We start from the raw sequence: 20,095 nt of genomic DNA, 5'->3' as shown, positions 1-20,095 counted from the left end.
CTTCCTGCAAGGTCGGCATTTTAGAGCACTAAAACACCGACTTAACGGTCGCATCCATGGATCCATCCATCCCAGCTTTACACTTTATTAAGAACATCAATCTCAATTAACACTTTCTACTTAACCTTCTAATTCAACACCTTCATTTCTTCACATATGATCTAGTAGTTCTATCTTGAGGTAATTCAAGATGACTACCGCTCACAGACCCACCTTCGATCCCGTAAGTATAATCCTATCAATACCCATACCAATACCATCACATACTAACGAAATAACAGGCACGTGGAAAAGAAGCTCTCCGAGGACCAGCCTACCACCAACGTCTCCTCCCAGCGCACACGAAGCTAAAGTTCCGTCAACCCGGCCAAGGAGGCGATGCCGACGAGCCACGCGATCTACGTGCTGAACTCCTCGCAGCTGAAGCCGCACACTTCGCGAAGCAGAACGGCGGTGCACTACCCGATGCTGCCGATGAGACAGAACCTACTACCAACGCCGCGAAGCGACCTCTAGAGTTGACATCGCAATCGGATGGTGATGGCGGAGGTGAAGAAGATCCGGAGGCCAAACGGCGGCGCATATTAGAGGAGTCGCGTGATATAGACGCGGATTCAGAAGAAGACGAGGATGATGATGATAGTGAAGAAGATAGTGATGACGACGAAGATGAGGAGGCAGAGTTGCAACGGGAGCTTGAGAAGATCAGGCGCGAGCGAGCAGAGAAACGTGAAAAGGAAGAACGAGAGAGAGCTGCGGCGGAAGAAGAGGAGCGAGAACGAGATATTGCGCTGGGCAATCCGCTGTTGAATCCTAAGAATTTCAACATGAGGCGAAGGTACGTCAAAATGAAGCGAACTACGTTGGTATTGTGCTGACTAGGTTATGACAGATGGGACGACGATGTCGTTTTCAAGAACCAGGCGAGAGGGACCGAAGACAAGGGCAAGAAAAAGGAGTTCATCAACGATCTTCTACGATCGGATTTCCACAAGCGATTCATGAACAAATACGTAAGATGAGATGTACGACACAGGGAATGTTACTTTGCTAGGAGGAATAATTCAGAAGTATTATTTGATTACCGGCTTCTCACCGGCTTCTCATCGAACATTCAATAAACCGGTTAGACCTCAAGCGCCGCTGAGGACGAAGAAAGGTGTATCTTGCGATCGGAGTGGAATAGCTGGTTATGGTTCTCGATCCACATGCTTTTCCTACTATCAGGCTACGTTGGTAGTGATTCCGCTGATGATATCGCATTTGAAGCCGACAGGGGGTAATCAATGACATTGCGTTGGAGTTAGGATAGATTGGTGCCCTTAGCATATACCTCAAAACAACATTGATTCTGCGAGCAACATTAGCTTCGCTTTACTTAAAATGCAAAATTATCTAACCAACAGTACTGGGTATGGGAATGGTTATATTGAGGTGTATATAGTGGCACGAAATATCGCCGCATTCTACGGCTTATACGCCCATAATTATATCCCTACTTCGTCTTTTTAGGCTCAATGGTCCCATTTGACGCATCCTGAGTCCTGCGATGAGCCGCTAGCGTGATATCAATCTTGTCTAAGGCTCTTACTGCCTTCGTAAGAGTTCTTGCGCTATCAAATAGGAGAACTATAAGAAGTTAGCTCTGGGCTCTTCTAGAAAAAGGGGCTAAGTTAAAGATAACTCACCTGCTGGGACGATAGCCCATGGTAGGTTAAAACCAACATAGTAGACCCAGAAGTAGAGGAACTCGGGCCGGCTATGAGAGCGGCCAGTGAAATAGGTTTCGCATAGACTTGTAGAATAGTATAGCGCAACACCGTACAAGTGGGCCATGCAAACAATGATACGCAGTACGTGCCTAGAAGGACTACCTCGAGCGATTGCTATAGCATTGGCGAAGCAGAGAGGTCCCCAGATAAACTGTCAAGATCAGCGTCTATTCACCCAACCTAGAAGCTCACACCGAAAGTAAGGGGTTTAGTCTTCTGATTGGCGTAATTTACTCACTGTCGTGATGCTCTCAACGCTAAGCATAAAGAAGTCCGAAGTCAGATATCGTGAGTCGGACAGTGCGTATTCTTTCCACAGCTGTGCGAATACATTCTGTGACGAGGCGACGGTAGCATGATTCAGAACGAAGTATCCTAAACTAATTTAGCTGCAGTCTTCAACAACGTGTAATAATGAACGAGTCTTAGTAGAATCGTTAGATACCTTCAAAGAAGCAATGCAAGCAGCCGTCTGCAGACGTGAATTAGTGAACGGGCCTTAGCCACATGTGCGCATATTGTCAACCACTCACTCATCACAAACCAACCCAACAGAGCAATATTCGACTTTGTCAAATTCGAATTGAATCTCAAAGCGAATGCAGATGCGCCCAGAATCGCAAACCCTAGCATGCCACCTAAGGATGCCAGAAGCATTGGGACCGTTGCTTCATTCGCCGCATATCCCGTAATATTCACACCTAGTGGATAATACGGATGAGAAGGTACGAGGTTCTCGGGCTCGATCTCAGCCTCCCTGCCGAATAACGGCCACCAACTAAAATCCATATAATCCATGATCCACATTCGCTCGAATGTTCAATTGTGCTATATATCGCGTCGCGGGAAGGCAAAGGCTGGTAGATTGATAGCGCGTGTCGAAGCGGTCAGGGGTGATGTTGTCGATAAGATGGATTCGGCTTGGCGTTGCCTGGGGAATATGCGCGATCGGCTCCGAGGTTCGTGAACCGGGGTTCTCGATTGATATACTGTTTTGCTTACTCTTTTTCTCGAGGAACTAATTTTACTAATTTCAAACATTAGAATCATCCTATTCGTAGCCTCGTAATGCCGGAATCTTCAAATACGATATTAAATACCATAGGATTCAAAAGGAGGGAATCATATGAAATTCTTCACTTACTTTGCACTGATTGACGCCAAGCCACCTAATATATCTTAATCGATCGCCGCAACCATATTATAAACGAAGATGCTCGCCCTCGTAGAAGTAACTCTATCTTGGCTATTTAAAAACGCCAAAGGTCGCGATGCGAAGAGCTTCTTTAAGGGACCTGCGTTCGCTGAATTGCAGGACAAACAGGAGATCACCGTCACAGCACCCGAATGCGGCCCCACTAACTCGATACTCGGTGTCGAGTACACGGCCGACGGCGTAGGCAAATTCCCTTCTTTGCGCTGGGAAGCACCAGTACATATCGCGACGGAGGTCAGGGAATGGCTGTTGGTTTCAGAGGATCCGGACGCGCCGTTACCTACGCCTATTTGTCACGGGTGAGCATATTTCAATACCTTTATGTTCGTATCTGCCGACCGGGGGGGAACTGATGACTAAATTGTTGTTTCTATGGTAGGATCTATGGAGGCATCGCACCTTCAAAGACAGGTGTCGATGCTGCTGACTTCGAGATCGAGGATAAGAGCAAAGCAAGATTGAAGGGTGGTTTTCATTACGGTCGGTCGAGGAATAGTAATGTATATATTCCACCAAGGCCGCTTCTGAACCACGGACCTCATAGATGTAAGCCATACCTTTTCATTACTGTAGTATCATGTCAACGTTGTTAAAACTCAACTTTCTATAGATTTCTTCGAGGTCGTAGCTCTGAAAGAACCATTAGACCCTAGCTTGTTGACTGCGACCACCACAAGAGAACAGATAGGAGAAGCTATTGTTGGTAAGGTCCTGGCATGGGGTATGTGGATAGGTGTTGCAGAGAGGAAGTGGTAAAAGATAGAAGATTATGATGTAGCTCTTAATGATGGAAGCAGAAAATATAGAAGTAAACGAAGCGATTCTCTATCGGATAACCTCGGAACCCAAACACTCCCCTTCATTTACCCCCTACTAATTTACCTATGTCATAAGGTCATATTGTGCTACACAACGTTTCCTAATAGCGCTAGTAACAATTGTATAGAGTTTATAGGTGCTCATAACTAACCGCCTATTGTCCTTCGGGACGTTTTGGAGTGTCTGCACTGCTGTACTGAACTGGTGTAGGCAATCAATGTCTTGGAGCGTGTTCAAAATTTGTTTGAGCTTGTCTGAATTTGTTGTTTCTGTTGTTTGAATTTTTTGGCTCTTGAGATACTGAATTCGAATCGACCTCAAGTAACATTTCTTTTTCTTTTTCTTTTCTAATACAACCTTGAATCACTTATATATATGTAAGTACCTAGGTACCTTACCAAGTATCTATATGTACCTAGGTATCTTCGGAGAATGTATACCTCCTAGAGTGGACTCTTCAGCAAGATGTGGCTGTGGAAAGCTGCAGGGATCGGCACCGATATCTCACCGAACTTCCCGTGGCGTAAGCCTCCGCATTCCATTATCGGTCAAATATAAACGATGGCGTAGCCGACCGGCTAACTCCCTCTAATTCACTTCTCTCTACAGGCATCTAGGTCGACTTCGTGCGACGGCGACATTACTTTTTAATATATGCACATGTATCCCTTCGGGCCCGGAGAACGCACCTAATTAGCGCGCCATCGGTGCCGTAGGAACCATTCATGTCAATGCCGGATACCAATCGAGAGACATCGCCGCCCACGCCGGCTCCATCTAGTCGCATCAAGCGAAATACTGCATGTACTAGTTGCCGTGATGCTAAGGTATGTCTCACTTATTGTAGTTATTTATCATGCCATATTTCACTTCAATGCATGGTATATTGACAGTTTTGATAGGTACGGTGTAATCCGAGCCAGAATCCTTCTCAGCCATGCCAGCGTTGCGCAAAGCTTCACTTAACGTGTCTGGTGGATAAAACTCATAAGAGAGTAAGCCGAAAGAGGTATAACACCCTGCCTATTTTATAGGTTGAATAAACTAAATGATCATATAGTAAATTGGATGAGTTAGTACAAGAAATCCAATCTATTAAGCAGAGTGTTGGTGGACATCCCTCATCCCCGACTGTGACAGTGGGACGTGCCGAGCAAAATGATACCTTCACCCCTTTTAAGGAACACAGTACGCCACGATTTGGAGTACCCTCTCCGGCAAGCGTCTCTGCCGCTGCAGAGATACGCCCCCCTCCTCTTGCAACGCCAGTGAACGCCACAGTTGCTCCCTCTTCCGTAATACATACACCCGCAAGTACCACGCTTGGCCAGACCCCTACGACTGAACCCACATTCCCTAGGGCTTTAGGGTCACAGCCGTTCTCGGGTGAAGATATTGATTACTATTTTCATAAGTGAGCTGAACTGTCCCTGAAATATGAAGAAATTCGCATAATTCTGATACTTGGTACTTAGATACTTCGAATGCTATCATCCATATATGCCAATCATAAGGCATAAAGATCCGAATAAGTGTTATGAAGCTTGTCCATTCTTATTCTGGACCATCATCTACATAGCATCACGTCGCTATGCCAAGACCTCTACGGTCTTCCCCTTTTTATCCGAATCGGTCAAGAAAGATGCCTTCACGGCTATCACTAACTGGCCTCTGTCTATTTCTTCAATAAATGCCCTTATATTGCTCTGCGCATGGATATTCCCTGAAGTACGGTTTGTAAACGATCCAAGTGCGTTGTTCTCTGGGGCTTGCATGAATGCGTCCCTTCAGCTGGGGATCCACTGCGGGAAAGGAAATCATCCAGAGTACAGTCAAGGTGTTTTCCAGAACACCTTCACAGATGAAGAGGCTTCCTTCACCTGGGCTGGATATAATATCATTGCCCAAAGGATATCATCATCTTTAGGTATCCCACCTGTCGGTGGTCTATTCAACCAAACCATCCAGAATATCATCGATGGCCGAACCCCATTTCAAGTTCCATCTACATTTCGCGTTCTCTTAGAATGCCAGAAATTCTCTAATCATGTGACAAAAATGATGGCGGCGTGCCTGGAAGAGTCGCGAGGGGTTTCGCCACAAGTAGTTCAGCTGTTGGAAGATGAGTGGAACGCTGTGAGGGGCCTGATATGTTCCGAACGCGCAGGTATGTGTCTTATTCCCTTTAATATTTCTCCATTAGCATCAGTTCTCCGTAGTATACTGATAGGCCCCAGACGAGCTCGACCGCTTCAATGCGTTGCTAGTCCAACTCGAAATCCAGACCTACTACATGATCCCCCTCCCAGGCTACGACCCGGAAGCCCTAAAACGCAACATCCTCCGTGCCTACAACACAGCACGCGCCGTCATGCGCTCGGCGCTCGACCTCGACCGGAAAACCGATTTCCTACGGCACGTGCCGCACTTCTACTTCCGCGCTCTCCTAGCCGCAGGTTGTGTCGTGTACCGCCTCCTACGGTCTTCATACATGCAATTCATCGACCGCACCGAAGCCGAGAAATCTGCCTCTGACGCGGTTACTGCTTCTAGGCGCGCTAAAGTAGCCGATGCGGATCTACCGACTAGATTGGGGAATCTGTTGGAATCTTGGTCGGATAGATTGTTACGCGCAGCTTCGACGACGGTGCAGTGGAATGAGGAACCTGTGTCGAGTTTCTCGCATCGGTTGAGTGCGAGTGTAACTTATGATTGTATGACGAGGTGGAAGACGGATCATGTCCATAATTGTAGGTATAAGAACCAGCCTCTGGCGCATTGTACGTGTCTGGGGAGTAATGGGGCTGCTACGCATGGTTGTAATACTGCAAGTGGAGGGAACGGTGCTGGGACTGGGACAAGTGGTGCGGGTGTAGGGATGAATGGAAGTGAGACGCCGGCTGGATTGTCGGGGGTTGGGAATGGGAATGAGACGTTGCAGAATATTGATTGGACTTTCTTGGATGATTTTGACTGGAGCTTTGAGCCTGTTATACCCGTGTTGACAGCGCCGACGTGAACGGTGGAAGGATAGGGGGAGTAAAAGGGGGTTAGGGCGTGAAGGCGTGAAAGCGTGAAAGCGCGGTAATTACACGGTATTCAAGGAATACCTAGGTAGGAATGCGCACATGGCCGGATAGGAGCATATCGAAGCAGGGATATTTGGACGATTATGAGTTGATATCTTTTAGCATTTGCATATATAGCGTCGTGCATTACCCGCCTCTACCGCCGATGCGGGAATACACGCATCAGGAAGTAAACAAGTGAACTCTTTCATGAACTTCGGTTCTTTCTTTCTTTACTAGGCAAGCTTATATGATAAACCACAATTCATTCTGACTTCATAGTTGAATAGACTAAATGGATCTGTATATCACGTAATAGTAAGCTGAGGGGATATCATAGCTTAAATACACACATACCAACCGATATCCAACAATTTGCACAGAAGCCCGTCTAAATATTTACCGATTTAATCAGCCAACATTAACATCAAACCCCGTCCCTCCATCCCCTTCTACCCCAACATCCCGCGCCCCCGAACCCACTACATCCGCAGCGATCTGAGGATCTATCCCTAAACTTGCACCCAGCGCATCCCAATCCACACCCGGGCCTTCACCACCCACGAAACCCCAAGGTACGCCTTTATTCCCATTCCCATTTCCATTCGCATTCCCGCTAAATTGAGAGTTCATTCCACTTGCACCCCAAGCTCCACATCTAGCCTGGTGATCCGCTACGGAATACGTCGGAGAGGGAGCCGGGAAAGGCGGTGGGAATGATGTCTGTTGTTTTAATGTGGCGGCACTGACTTGGGGCGAGCTGGTGCGATGTGCTAGTTTTAATCGCGGTTGTCCCGGTGCGACGCCGTAACTTGCGCCCATGAATACCGGGCCGTGGGTGGCTGTAGCGGCCATTAGGGAGTCGGGGGGTGAGGGGTGGGTTGAGGGGTTCGTTGATACGTGGTCTGCCGGTTGGGAGGGCCAGGAGGGCGACGGGTCGTCGGTGGCTTCTGGAGTACTGTCGTCTAATGTGCTGGTAGCTCCGTGTGGTGGGGAGGCGCGTTTTCGTTTGTTTTTGTGGTTCTTGTGGTTGGGGTTTTCGCAGGAGGTGGAAGATTGGCTTTGAGCTTTGGATTGGGCTTGCATTTGGAATTCTTGTACTGTCCAACCCCGACTGCGGCTATCGGATGTCCAAGTGCCGTACTCGCAGTCGTGGCCGTTGGTAAAGACGACACGACCGAGGGGTTTTCCAAGCGGTAGGCGCCCTGGTAGGGGTGGTTGTAGATTTGAGTGCCGCGATATCTTAGAGCGGGCTAATAGAGGGATGTTGTGGGCGAGGTGGGTTGTGAATTCGGCGGTCGGGTCGTTGTCGAGACGAGGTAGACGGACTAAATGTCGGATATCATTCCGCTCGATGTCGACCACAACTTGGCGTAGATAAGCATTGGTGATTGCGTGATCTCTTCCAAGGGCTTCCATCGCAGCGATTATGAACTCAAGGCTATCGATGATACTTGGTGTATGCACCTCTGTACATAGGTAGACGTAGACTGAAGCAGCGCAATATAATGCCAATGCGGCTAGAGGGCTTTTCTGCGACAGTATCAGCGTCTGTTGGTAGTAACATTCCATTTATTGTCAGTCGAAAGCACTACTTACGGGGTTTGAACCGACATGGCTAGTCAGTTTGATAATATTGACAATTTCTTGTGCCGCTGCAGTCATACGATCCTGGCTGATTTTCTTAGCGCTTTCTGGTAGCTTGTAGGTCTCTATCCTGTCAATCGCGGAGTGGTGTAAGCAAATGATAGATGCATGTAAGTTGAGATTCGTATGTACGGCAATCGGGTTACGATAATTCTCGGGTAATCGAAATGACTCCGGTAGGAACATGAACGCGGCCGAAAGTTTGTTGTCGATATCGCGATGTCGCTTCCAGTATTCACCGTACTCATAGTCGCCAGTGTTATCGTTGGCTTTAGGTTTGTGGATATGTTTAAGGATTTGATTGAATCTTGATATGAATTAGCAAGTAGGAGGCGATTGAGTGAGACTGACGGGATCCTTACATGTGGGATACTAATACAGCGCCAGCAAATGATGAATATTGGTGTCCCTTGAAGGCATCGTGGAGATAACATGTCTCTACCTCCTCGCCATTATGGAACGCAGATTCTGGCTACACATTCGAATCAGAGTTAGTAAAAGGGGGCTGTAGAGGAGACTTATGACATGCAGAAAGGAGGGCTTACAGCCGGAAGATGAGTTGTAACCTGTAAAGCGCATTAGCTCAGAGTCAAGCCTGCCTTTTCAATAATCCTGCCTCACCTCTGCTGAGTCAATAAGGAATGGCCATCCGGTTGAGATAGAACAATGGCTATCAATGCAAAAGATTCCCCAGAAAACTCTACGTCGTTCTTCCAATTCAGTCCAATCTTTCGCGGGGAGTAAAGTTGGACATGTCTCCTGGATCGAGTATCAGCAATTGCCGTTTGGCGGTCTCGTGAAGCTTTGACTCCTATGTTGAGCCGAAATGAATCGAAATCCCTCGATGTCACATACCTCTGTGGTACCATCGAGCCGATGGAGACCCATCATTTGCACGAGCCGAACCGCGCGAGAAGAAGTCATAGCTGCTCGAGTGACCAACATAGACTTAGCTTCATATGTAGATATTACACACCATGCTTGAGCATGAAAAACGGTAATGAAATGCTCGCCATATCCCTTTTGACTTATAAGTCACAGATACACAAAGTGCGAGAATGCAACATTATGGGACTTACCTTCATCTCATCCGCCTCGATGTATTGCCGGGCGCGTCGGTAAAATATTTCGTGGTAGACCTGATATTTCGGACTACCATGCGCAGCGAGAGCCCATATGGCATATTGAAGACACATAGGGGGCTTCATATGCGGGGCGGAATAAAAGGCTTGCAAGTAACGGGTTGGGTGAATTATAGGTATCATATGTTGCTGACGCTCGAAGTAGATTCGATTCCTGTTCGTTATAAGCGACCGTACAAAGCATTTTCGCGTTGCTATCACTCACAATTCTTCCATCACCTCAAAAGGGGGCAAACTCTCGTATATCCCACCGAGGTCCATAAGGTCGCCATAGAAAGACGGTTGTTCCTGGTCGTGCACATCTGATGTCTCGGCCGAGAACGTCACCCCCGGGTCTTGTTGATATGAGTACCCAGTACCATTATCGAAGGATATCTCGGGGTCAGTGAAGTCCATCTCCTGAAAGATGACATCGTCGGCCACCTCAGGGGATTTGAAGTTGACGGACTCAGGGGCCTCATTGTGTTTGGGTTTGTTCTGGGTCGCTTCCGACAGAAGCACTTCGACTTGCGCTGCGCATTCATCTCAGTTCATGCCGTCTAAATCGACGGAGTCTAGTGAGGTACCTACCAAGGCGGGCCTCAAGTTCTCTCACATTTCTTCGTTTGAAGGCTGGTTTCCGCCGCGACTCAGGGAAGATACATTCAACCTTGGCTTTCTCACAACGGTTACAACGAGGTTTGGTACGATCACATTTAAGTTTTCGATTTCTGCATGAAATCAGTTACCGAGCCAGAATGGCGGGGACCATGGCGGTAGGTGAATCCAACAATTACCTGCACGAGACACACGACTGTTTAATTACCAACATTAGTAGGTTGAATGTTGTGAACAGGGGGGGGTTACAAATCACCAAAATCTCTCCGACATGGGCGCCTGAGGCCTCATTTACGGATCCATCTTCGAGCATGATGCCCACGGGGTAAAATTATTTTATAATGATATTGTAGCCACAGCTTTCAAGTGCCTCCATGTGCTCTAGCCGTATATGTCAAGTTGAATCTTTAAGGAGAGGCTTGTTCAAACAGGTAGGCATCCACTTAGGTACCTAGGTACGCACTTACAACTTGTATCCACCTACGTAATCACGCAGCGCCATCGGATGGTAATTACTCCGTACTCCGATAGAAACATGTCTTATTATACTGATGTAAGATAGTTGCGTTTTTCTATAGAATTATCTTAGTCTTATGGTCTCTTATCCTCCTATTCAAATTATAGTTTAATTCATTTGGGGTTTTATAGTGTACCTAGGTAGAGAACAGAGAATAAATACAATTTTTGTTTGTGTTAAAAGATATATGGATAAGATCTTGGCATGCATAACTGTGTATATCCTACTTGTAGCATAAATATTTTAACTGAATAAACCCGGAGGTCCGGACTCGCTTACACGCATGTTTGTTTATATAAATACTAAAAAGTCAAGATCTTATCCTATACTCCTCTATTTTTCACTTATCTTTACAATCTCATATTCTTTTCTTTGTAAATCTTACACTATTTTATATGTTTTTCCCGTAGAAAAACAAAATCCTGAGTCTGTACATAAAGTAGACTTATCCAACACATTCTTGGCAAGCACTATCTCACAACCTTGTACAGTAGTGTAAAAATAACACGGAGATGAACAATCCTACATGTTTGGTTCCTCACAAGGGCAGGTTATTAAAAGGGGCAGGTATTCCCTACAGGAATAGCCACACATTGGTACGCTACGATTCAGAACATGGAAACCTGCAAGCATAGTAAAATGCCTAGTAAACGACCTATCACATACTTTTAGGTATACACCCATGATATGATATCCACGTCTCGTATACAGTATCAGACACGACGGAGCCTACAGATCACAAGGTACATAACACGTAAGCAAAAACACATGCATTGAAGCCTTACGATGCAGTCATTCATTGAAAGGAACCCGTATGGAGTCACTCAAGATCAAATTCTGAACTAATTGTTCAGTATAGTAGCGCGGATTACGTCTAAACCCGGGTGTCTGGGTTGCCGAATAGACTTAAATTCTAGTCTGATGGGACTAAGCGGCGTCCAGGCTGTCGACCACGTACAGTAGCTGACGATTCTCGCACCAATGCACGTAGGCTGGTACAATTCCTAAAAGGTTGCCACCTAGTAGGGGAAACTACCCAGGTATCCCTAGTCGACGGTTGACGACGGGCCCGCTTCTACTTGCTAAGCCAAACCGGAGATAGCTCGACTGAAAGAAAAGGCAACTGACGGGGTGACAAGCGCAGATCGTTTTAGATCAAAAGATCGGCGACCACAACTGGGAACTTTGGGAACGAATTAGAAGACAAGCCGGTGCCTATGCTGGCTAAAGCTTAGTTTAGTGGCAAAGGCGCCGTCGTCACCTTAGTTTTGTAACGGACGTTCAGTCGAGCTGCCGTTGTAGGTAATTCTGAAGAGTCTAAAGTGGTCTCGAAGGATTAGATGGGTGGTGTGGAGGATGAAGGCTTTTCTCGGCACAGAGATGCAAGCTAATATGGCACATAGTCTGGAGACTTTGGGGTTCTCTTTTTGACAAGCCCGCTATTTGCTCCCGGGGCAATGATCCGGCCGCATATTCGGCCCCCTCCGAGTCATGACTGCTGTGAAATCCATACTGTATTTAGAGACCTGATCGCCATCTAGGGGAACGGTTTCTACCGCTATACTCCAGTTTGATCTTGAGCTTAAAAATAGGGTATACGATAGCGTGCCAAAGGTGATGACACGATTCAAGAGAGCTCGTTACAAAGGTCAAGTAAAACTTCTAACAACGGATTGTGGCATCATCTAGGCAAGTCTTTCTTTGGCTCGGAGAACTTGGCCCCCAAGTGTAAAGTTACTATTTTGTACTTGCTTAGCCCACCGTGTCTCAGTAGGTAGGTAGTATGAATGAGACCACGGGAAGCAAAGCTGCCTTAGTCTACTAGGTTAAATGGCATATACAGATGTCATATAGACTATTTCGCCTCTAAAGCCGTGAGGCACTCCCACCCACACGGTAAGTGCAATAAGCAAGCCGACATAACCGGTGTAGAACCATCATAAAATAGTTACTTAATTGGATATTGTGGTGTCTAGACGGATTCGCCAACCCCCACGCAATATCCTATGTGCCGATTGATGATTAATTTGACGATAGAGGACGTCAAAGCAAACAGCCTGAGCAAGAAACACCTAGCCAAGAAAGCTTCATCAACAACTTCCCCGGAGGAACAATCCCTCGTTAAATTGTGCCCTGCTGTCACTGATTGGTGATGCTGGTGAAGGTTTATTGAACTGCCTTGGGTACCTAGATAGGTAGATGTCTAGGATAGGAAACTCCAAAGCCGACTGCCATGCTAGGAGAAGACGTTATTTGGGTTACACATCGAGCAATGGGATATAGTTTGTTTCTCGTGTCGGATGGTCCCCTTAGCGTGTCACCCAGGTCTGATCCATCTGACTGGCGTTGTGCTATGGCGTATATTTTGTATAATAATGAATACCCTCAGACGACAAAATCTTGAGTTTAAATTCAAACTGGTCCGAAACCTCTTGCTAGGCCCATCAGTCAAGGCCACTAGTTCGTCCATTATGACCTTAAAACACCTTATTGTGAATATATTCAGTTCGGTGGGGAGGGGGCACAAGCGAAGAATCTAATATATATCATCCGCGCTATGAGTGGTTGGGGAGAAAGGGGACTGCATTGTCATGAAGCTGCCGCCAAAGTATCTTTCAGGGGTACACGATGATAAGACATATAACCGACACATATAACCGTCTTTTTCTCCAGCGCGGCTCAAGTGAGATGTTTCAGATGTCATCATCAATATCTAAGACCCCATCGAAGAACTTTCAAGACATCACTAGCTGAAAAAAAGAGGGGATCTTTTTTTCCCTTCCCTAAGCGCCAAAGACATTGACTCGGATTTTTGTCCGAATAAAAAACGCCATTTTGTCTCAAATCAAGGGCAGGCCGGCCGGAGATCCGTGCTACGGCTGATACGTTTGGCAGACACAAATGGGAGAAACAAGGCTTTTGTGCAAAGCTTTATCCGAGGTGGACTGTGGGCGAGATAGATGTCAGATACTTCTTAGCGTATTATTTTACACTCTAGTCAATAGACAAAGTCTAGGGAGGGGAGGCAACGCTATCTTGTAGACTAAGACATCTGAAATGTCATGCTAACGTACACCAGTCCACATATGGTATTGACTGGTTCGATCACCTAGGCGCTAGACGGCAACCTCCGTAGCAGGCGACCGTGTATCACAGTACGCGCGGTGGGATAGAGAAGCATCTAGCCACAAGCTCTCAGACGAGATTCGTGGACACGGAGCGGGAAGCGCCCGTCTATAGTTTATTCCATGTTATCACTCTGTTCCATCACGAGTCTATTCTATGTCCTCTAAACTTGCTAGAGGACAACTAGCTACCGAGCCAGTGGCACTTTGGCTACTTCGTGACTGGCCCGACAAGGCGAAGGGATGGCACGACATTTGCTTACAAAAAAGAAGTGAGCTCATTTTTCGGGTTCACAGCTTTTTAGTCTGGAGCAAAGCACCAAAGGCACATCAGCTGTTCTGCAAGCTCTGTCGTCATCCGCCATCTCTAATGGAATGGGGCCGCCACCTAATTGTAATCTTGCCTAACTGATGAAACTGTGCGATGCGGCGAGATTAGGTGGTCATGACGATGGGCTTGGTAGCCAACGGATTTCCAGTAAGGCAGCTTTGCACCGCCGCGGACATCTGCAGTTAATCTATCGATCGGAAGGGGCAATATGCAGAGCAATATATTCTTCTTAAATGCTAATTCGAGGGCTACTGCAGCTACCTTGGATGTGAAGAGCAGATCTCTTTTACAACATTCGGAACGGACCCCGGCTTGTGGTTGGAGGATCCCTAGTTCACTTTGGGTCGGAAACGATCCGTTAAGAAGCTAAGGAGGTAGATGCAAGTATTTGGCCCGGTAAACGATATTAAGAATCAACATCTTGTATCATCCGGATAGTGCAATTTTCAGTTGAGGCTAAATCTACACATACAGAACTACATCCACGTACCCCTTCGCTTTGATGAGTCTATCCCCTAATCAATTCTGGGTAATATACATCCCGTCCAGTATCTTGTGATGGTCATTTCCAAACCGTCATAGCTCTTAATCTAATGCCCTTGTACGCCTGAACCGTGAAACAACCAGGTTTGACCCGTATGCCCAGTTTTTGAATTGCCTGGGAAAGTGTTACAAGAAAAAAAAGATGTCGTACGCCCATTTCATATGTGATCTTCAAAAGAGTAAACCAATAATTCGAATGATAATCTCGAAAAGCTTTATGTATCATAAACATTACCACCCTTAGTAATACAGATATGCTTATGATTTTTTTTCCCACACTTCATATGCTGCCGCGGTTGACGTGGGTGACCCTACGTCGTTTTATCGAATCTATTTCGGAGTCTTGGAAAGTACTTCCTTCGCTATCGCTGAGGGGTTTGTTGTCCACATCGTACTCGCTCCGTTCCGTCGATGGTATTAACTTGCTTTCTCCACGTACTGTCATGGCATCAGACTCAGCGCGAGCATTGTTAATCATTGCGGGTAGTTGTCGTCGTCTTGCGTTGATGAACCAATTGGATATTTGATCTATTTGAAAGTAGAAAGTTAGCAAGTGTGTATACATATAGACTACCGCCTTAGACACCAGATTTATGTATTCAAGAAGGCACTACTTACTCAATTGTAAACCTGTTTCTCTCATCAGGTCTTGCTTCTCTTCTTCTGACGGGTAGGGGTGGTGTAGATGGGCATGGAACCACATCCGTAATTTGTCTGTAGTTTCCTTTGGTAAATTCCCGCGGCGTTTCCGTTGTTTTCCTTCTCCATTCATCCCCATACTGTAATCGCGAATGCGCATAAATGTTTCGTGATATTGGTGGTGGCCGTATGGTGCTGTCGGTGAGTAATTCGGCGGTGAGAATCGTGTTCTTTCAAAGGGGTGGGCTGACCCTACTGAGAGGGATTGTATTCGGCTAGGGTGATGAAAATCTTGTCCAAATTTTGAGGGTGCGTAGGCAGGCGAACCTCCGTCTGTCCCATAACTGTTGCTGCTCGTAATGCTGGGTGTTCGTAATTGTTCCTGGGGATAATCCTCTCCGGAGCCTCGACCGAAGTTTAACGTCGTCATGCTCGGTAAAGTTGGATGAATTTCGACATGTCCAATCCGTCCCGGCCCGGAAGATAGTGCAAACGTCCTAGAAGGGGATCTCCTTCGGTCCACCGGGGTAGTCCATGTGCTTCTGGGGGCTGTATGCAGGAAAGAAGATGGCGAAGGGGGTCGATGGCTGGCCGAGCCGGGGCGGCTATGTCTCGGGGCTGGATGTACTCTCTCAACTTCCACTCCATCCCAAATTGACGAACGACGTCTTTTTTGATACGTTGGTGAATGAATGTAATCTCTGTGCGCTACGCAACTATTGGATCCCTTTTCGAACAATGAACTGGATGAAGGCGATATTTTCTCTTCTTGTATTTGTAGCTGAAGTTCTGGAAATGCCTAGCTCTTCGATCAGAAGAAATCTTCAAGATGATGCGAATTGTCCTACCTGTCTGATAGATGGTAAAGCGATATTATTATCTCGTGACCTGGATGATGGTTCAGGTCGGACATCTTGCCAAGCCATTCCGTGTGCAAACCCATGTTGGTATGGCGGAGAAGGCATTGCGAGGGTAGACATCTTTATATAATAGTTACGCTATGACAGCAAGTGGTTGGGCGTAACGGCGTCTATCAAAAGTTAGCAAATATTACGAACAATGCGTAAGTTTTAATGGATTGACTTATCCTACCTCCAAAGCACATAAAAAGAGATCAATATTCCGTGCAAAAATGAGTAGTGGAACTCAACTAGTTGGGTTGCACTATAAGTTCTAATAAACCCTTCGTTTCCTAGCCTTCACGCAACCGTTCGGGATGACGGGATACTTATATATACCTAGTCGAGGAACGGATGCATAGATATTGGCAACGGTTATATCTGGATGCCTTGAAGGGCCATAATCCTAATGGTTTGGAATACTAGAATGCTATGTCGAACCGGTTATGCGGATAGAGAGATAGGGGTGAAGCGACGACAAAGTTGAAAAAAGTTTCTCGTAGGGAACGGCTCCGATCTCAATGCCAATCGACTATTTGCATAAGGTATCCGGTATCCTATCAAAAGTATTACTAGCTTGAGCCGACGGGTAGTGCTTATAATTCCCAAAGTCGATCTTGAAGATGGTGGCGTTTTGACAAAATGATATAAGTATCAGAAGATAAGCTTAAGACAACGTGTGAATGTGGGTTGAAAGATGAGGGAAAATCCAAAAAATCGGAAGGCCATCAAAGAAACGTGAACAAGGAGGCGGAACGCTCATCTATGTATGTCGAAGATACATAACAGACTGGATCTATGGAAGGTGTGTGGAGGTGTGGTTTCGATGAACTGACTAAACCGTAAGGAGACCAGGACGCGAAGAATGAGCAAGGATGACATAGAGATGCTAGGACAGCGTTCAGGGAACGACGAAGAGAGGCCTAGTGTATATCGCAGGTTAGTCTGGTACCCACCTCCCCACAGACAAGTCTCTTGATGGTGTGGCGTTGCCTTTGCGGGCGACGGACTGAAAAAGATTCGACATACATAAAGATGTAGCAGATGTAGCTCTATGGGGTGTGCCACCCCTATGTACTAAGGTCACTTACTGGGTTACCGAGAGCGCACATGGTTTAAAGGGTCTGGCCAGTCTAAGTGTCTAGGTTCTTGACGACAGGCTTGGCTCAATAGTAATGGAGCACTCGATGTAGGGGAACAGAGTGACACGACCACAGTAGGAAGGGCAAAAGCGTCGGTGGTAGTATCAACGTACATTGGTGGTGTAGTATATGCAGACAGGGGTTCAGACCCCGGACCGTGACGGTTATTGCTTTGGTGCCAGATGAAATTGCCCGATGAAAAGGAAGATGGTACCGGGGTGGACCTTACATACCTGGTACACCATAACGTACCATTGGCATACATACGTGCATTCATACATACTATGGAGAGGGCGGGATCGAATTATTCCCTCCTGGCAGCTTGTTTCCATCTCACTATGGCTACCTAGGTACTTAGGTACCTAATTACTTATAAACAGGATGATCTACATAATGGGGACCGGACCCGTTCAGCGCAGAAGAGGCGCTTGGTGACCAACTCACGACAAGATGGAAGACGCCGGGAATTTTAGCATACGTTCACTCACAAGTATAATTGCGGATTGATGTGGAAGTGCCGCTTAAACATGCTAGCCAACTAGTCATCTATCAATGTTGCGATTGAAGCTCCCCGCAACAGGGAGGAAGCAAGGCATTGCTATTTTATAATTGAAGCATCGATGCTATTAAAGCCATAGAATAGTGGCTAGCTACCTAAATGTATCTTGCCGACTCAAAAGAAGGTTTCCGCGCATCTGCAAATCGGCCCATTACATCCCTTCAGACCATATGGTATGACGCAGATGCGCCCGGGGAATTGGCACCGTCCAAAAGTTACTATTTTGTTTGGAAGGTAAAATGGTGTCTACTTCCTATAAGCCTCATAGGTGAGCCTTGTGTGTTGGGATCCAAAAATCAGACCATAACTCACGTTGAATGAGTTGGAACTAAGAAGACGTTGAGCACACGGTAGAGCAAGAAACAAAAATGGATGTCGTCATGTGTGTGATGCTTGCCCTTTTTTTTGATCGCCCCCTTTACCCAATAAAGGTTTATCCAGATCCTCACTGCTATACAAATCGAAGCTAAGACGGGGACGGTTCTTCACTAGCTAATTAAGGACAGCATGATTTCTTCAGTATTTATCAATATACCCCCGATGGCGTTGGGGGTCAGTGAGTCGTGATATGATAAATTCCAGGGGTGTTGAATCATGTCAGATGTCGCTGTAAATACCCATTGGACGGGCTGCTGACAGGTCTAATTTGTATTGTCCCTGAGCTTTGGTTAGGCAAAATCCATCTAAAAGCCGAGGGAAATTTGCCAAGGACCCCTTCCCCCCCATCCTTGAGCTTAGGTACACACAGATATTAAGTCAAGTTAAGACAGGGACAATAGATACCTAGGTATATATATTCTATGAAATACGGCATTTGTATACCGCTATTTGCCTTATTAGTTTAGTTCGGGAGTTTTTAAGTGTAGAAAAAGTCCGTGGGTGCTAAGTTTGGATGTTGTCGGATGTGGTTTGAAAGCCCATGCCTAGGTCTTATTCTTGGGCGCTCGTGCTTAGGGGCACGTTCTGTAGCAATGTAGCTTCAAGCCTACCTAGGTACCTAGCACGTATGCTGTGGGCCCTCCAGCGTTACGGTTCCTTGCCAGTGCAAATTTTTATCCTGTATAAAAAATAAAAATAAAAATCCACCTACGGCTGACCTCAGGCTATATTCTCGAAACAAGTTGTAGAAATTAGCACTGGCCAGGGTTTGAAATTTACAAGTATAGATACCTAGCCGCCTAAGACGAGTCTTTAAACATCTTATGACGATCCGATTTGGAGCCAATCAGGCTATGCACACGGCGGATCGGAAACGTCCAGCAGAGTTCAGGGAGAATCATAAGCGAAAAGCCCTAATGACATGTGGCGGTTTGCCTTCAGAATAAACACCGAGCGCTGATCAAAGCAATGCCGTAGTATTTGAGACCGCCCTACATTATGGCCGCTCTATTCCTTGGTATTAAAAACACAAACAGCTCAGCCCGGGTGTCTCCTAGCATTGACAAGCATGACTTGCATGAGGCTAGGAGTAACTTAGATGCTAGATGCGTTCCGCTGTCTTGGTAACTGGTATGATCACCAGGGGGATCTCGAGTCATACATGATGGCGGAAATGGAAACACAAAATAGCGTCTTCCACTTTCTCTACCCGAACTAAGGTAGACTGCCGTTAGAGGACGGCGACGACAACAATTCGGGAATGCATAGCGCGCACTATATGCTACGGGATGGGTGTCCCTAGTGGCACCCGCCCCGATGGGTACGCGGCGATCCCCTCTAGAGCGGTCATTCTAGCCGGCTGTCAAACCTCGTTGGATTTAGCATGCTTTTGGCAAAAGCCCCCCCCCAATCCCCGTTCTCAGTGGGCGATCCGCACCAGCCAAAGCTGCAAGACAGATCGGTGCCGAGCCGTGATATGCCTCCAAGCCATTGCCTATTGCGATTGGATCCCCATACACCCCTCACCAACTGTCAAACTCCTCGCACTGAATCGCTAGCATCCCCGCCCCCAACAAATCTACATCGAGGGAACAATACTATACAGGTTTTAGATGATAGAAGATTTTTGTTTCTAAATAAGGGGTAGTACTAGATCGTGTCGGCTTTTCGCTAATATGATATTTGCTCAGGCTCGAGTCA

The 20,095-nt window shown here is 46.6% G+C and overlaps 6 protein-coding genes across 6 annotated transcripts; 3 read left to right on the top strand and 3 right to left on the bottom strand.

Moving 5' to 3' along the window:
- The first annotated feature begins 85 nt into the window (after positions 1 to 85).
- On the top strand, positions 86 to 1,057 carry F4822DRAFT_16614 (Pre-mRNA-splicing factor Cwf15/Cwc15). The gene is made up of 3 exons (XM_051453215.1): positions 86 to 223; positions 282 to 838; positions 893 to 1,057. Exons 1-3 carry the CDS (start codon positions 191 to 193, stop codon positions 1,020 to 1,022), a joined length of 720 nt encoding a protein of 239 aa, XP_051319328.1. The 5' UTR covers positions 86 to 190; the 3' UTR covers positions 1,023 to 1,057.
- Positions 1,058 to 1,392: 335 nt separating this feature from the next.
- Positions 1,393 to 2,723, bottom strand: F4822DRAFT_16610 (EBP-domain-containing protein). Its single transcript, XM_051453214.1, has 5 exons — positions 2,306 to 2,723; positions 2,218 to 2,244; positions 2,011 to 2,147; positions 1,689 to 1,923; positions 1,393 to 1,629 (listed from the first exon to the last, which is right to left on the bottom strand). The coding sequence occupies exons 1-5, from the start codon at positions 2,577 to 2,579 to the stop codon at positions 1,496 to 1,498; spliced, it is 807 nt and encodes a 268-aa protein (XP_051319327.1). The 5' UTR covers positions 2,580 to 2,723; the 3' UTR covers positions 1,393 to 1,495.
- Positions 2,724 to 2,800: 77 nt separating this feature from the next.
- Positions 2,801 to 4,142, top strand: F4822DRAFT_385018 (PEBP-like protein). The gene is made up of 2 exons (XM_051456589.1): positions 2,801 to 3,287; positions 3,368 to 4,142. The coding sequence occupies exons 1-2, from the start codon at positions 2,986 to 2,988 to the stop codon at positions 3,579 to 3,581; spliced, it is 516 nt and encodes a 171-aa protein (XP_051319326.1). The 5' UTR covers positions 2,801 to 2,985; the 3' UTR covers positions 3,582 to 4,142.
- A 214-nt stretch (positions 4,143 to 4,356) lies between these two features.
- On the top strand, positions 4,357 to 7,142 carry F4822DRAFT_385015 (uncharacterized protein). The gene is made up of 5 exons (XM_051456588.1): positions 4,357 to 4,634; positions 4,710 to 4,816; positions 4,868 to 5,221; positions 5,283 to 5,974; positions 6,045 to 7,142. The coding sequence occupies exons 1-5, from the start codon at positions 4,533 to 4,535 to the stop codon at positions 6,824 to 6,826; spliced, it is 2,037 nt and encodes a 678-aa protein (XP_051319325.1). The 5' UTR covers positions 4,357 to 4,532; the 3' UTR covers positions 6,827 to 7,142.
- On the bottom strand, positions 7,143 to 10,684 carry F4822DRAFT_385011 (fungal-specific transcription factor domain-containing protein). The gene is made up of 11 exons (XM_051456587.1): positions 10,518 to 10,684; positions 10,441 to 10,457; positions 10,235 to 10,374; positions 9,870 to 10,176; positions 9,602 to 9,818; positions 9,378 to 9,542; positions 9,144 to 9,281; positions 9,068 to 9,088; positions 8,885 to 8,994; positions 8,475 to 8,829; positions 7,143 to 8,408 (listed from the first exon to the last, which is right to left on the bottom strand). The coding sequence occupies exons 1-11, from the start codon at positions 10,572 to 10,574 to the stop codon at positions 7,287 to 7,289; spliced, it is 2,649 nt and encodes an 882-aa protein (XP_051319324.1). The 5' UTR covers positions 10,575 to 10,684; the 3' UTR covers positions 7,143 to 7,286.
- A 4,146-nt stretch (positions 10,685 to 14,830) lies between these two features.
- F4822DRAFT_16468 (uncharacterized protein) lies at positions 14,831 to 16,863 on the bottom strand. The gene is made up of 5 exons (XM_051453195.1): positions 16,655 to 16,863; positions 16,509 to 16,566; positions 16,265 to 16,446; positions 15,396 to 16,215; positions 14,831 to 15,305 (listed from the first exon to the last, which is right to left on the bottom strand). Exons 3-5 carry the CDS (start codon positions 16,394 to 16,396, stop codon positions 15,058 to 15,060), a joined length of 1,200 nt encoding a protein of 399 aa, XP_051319323.1. The 5' UTR covers positions 16,397 to 16,446; positions 16,509 to 16,566; positions 16,655 to 16,863; the 3' UTR covers positions 14,831 to 15,057.
- Positions 16,864 to 20,095: the final 3,232 nt, after the last annotated feature.

This window comes from Hypoxylon trugodes, assembly GCF_022578975.1.
Source record: "Hypoxylon trugodes strain CBS 135444 unplaced genomic scaffold F4822scaffold_1, whole genome shotgun sequence".
Lineage (NCBI taxonomy): Eukaryota > Fungi > Ascomycota > Sordariomycetes > Xylariales > Hypoxylaceae > Hypoxylon > Hypoxylon trugodes.
This window is presented reverse-complemented; position numbering and strand designations above follow the sequence as displayed.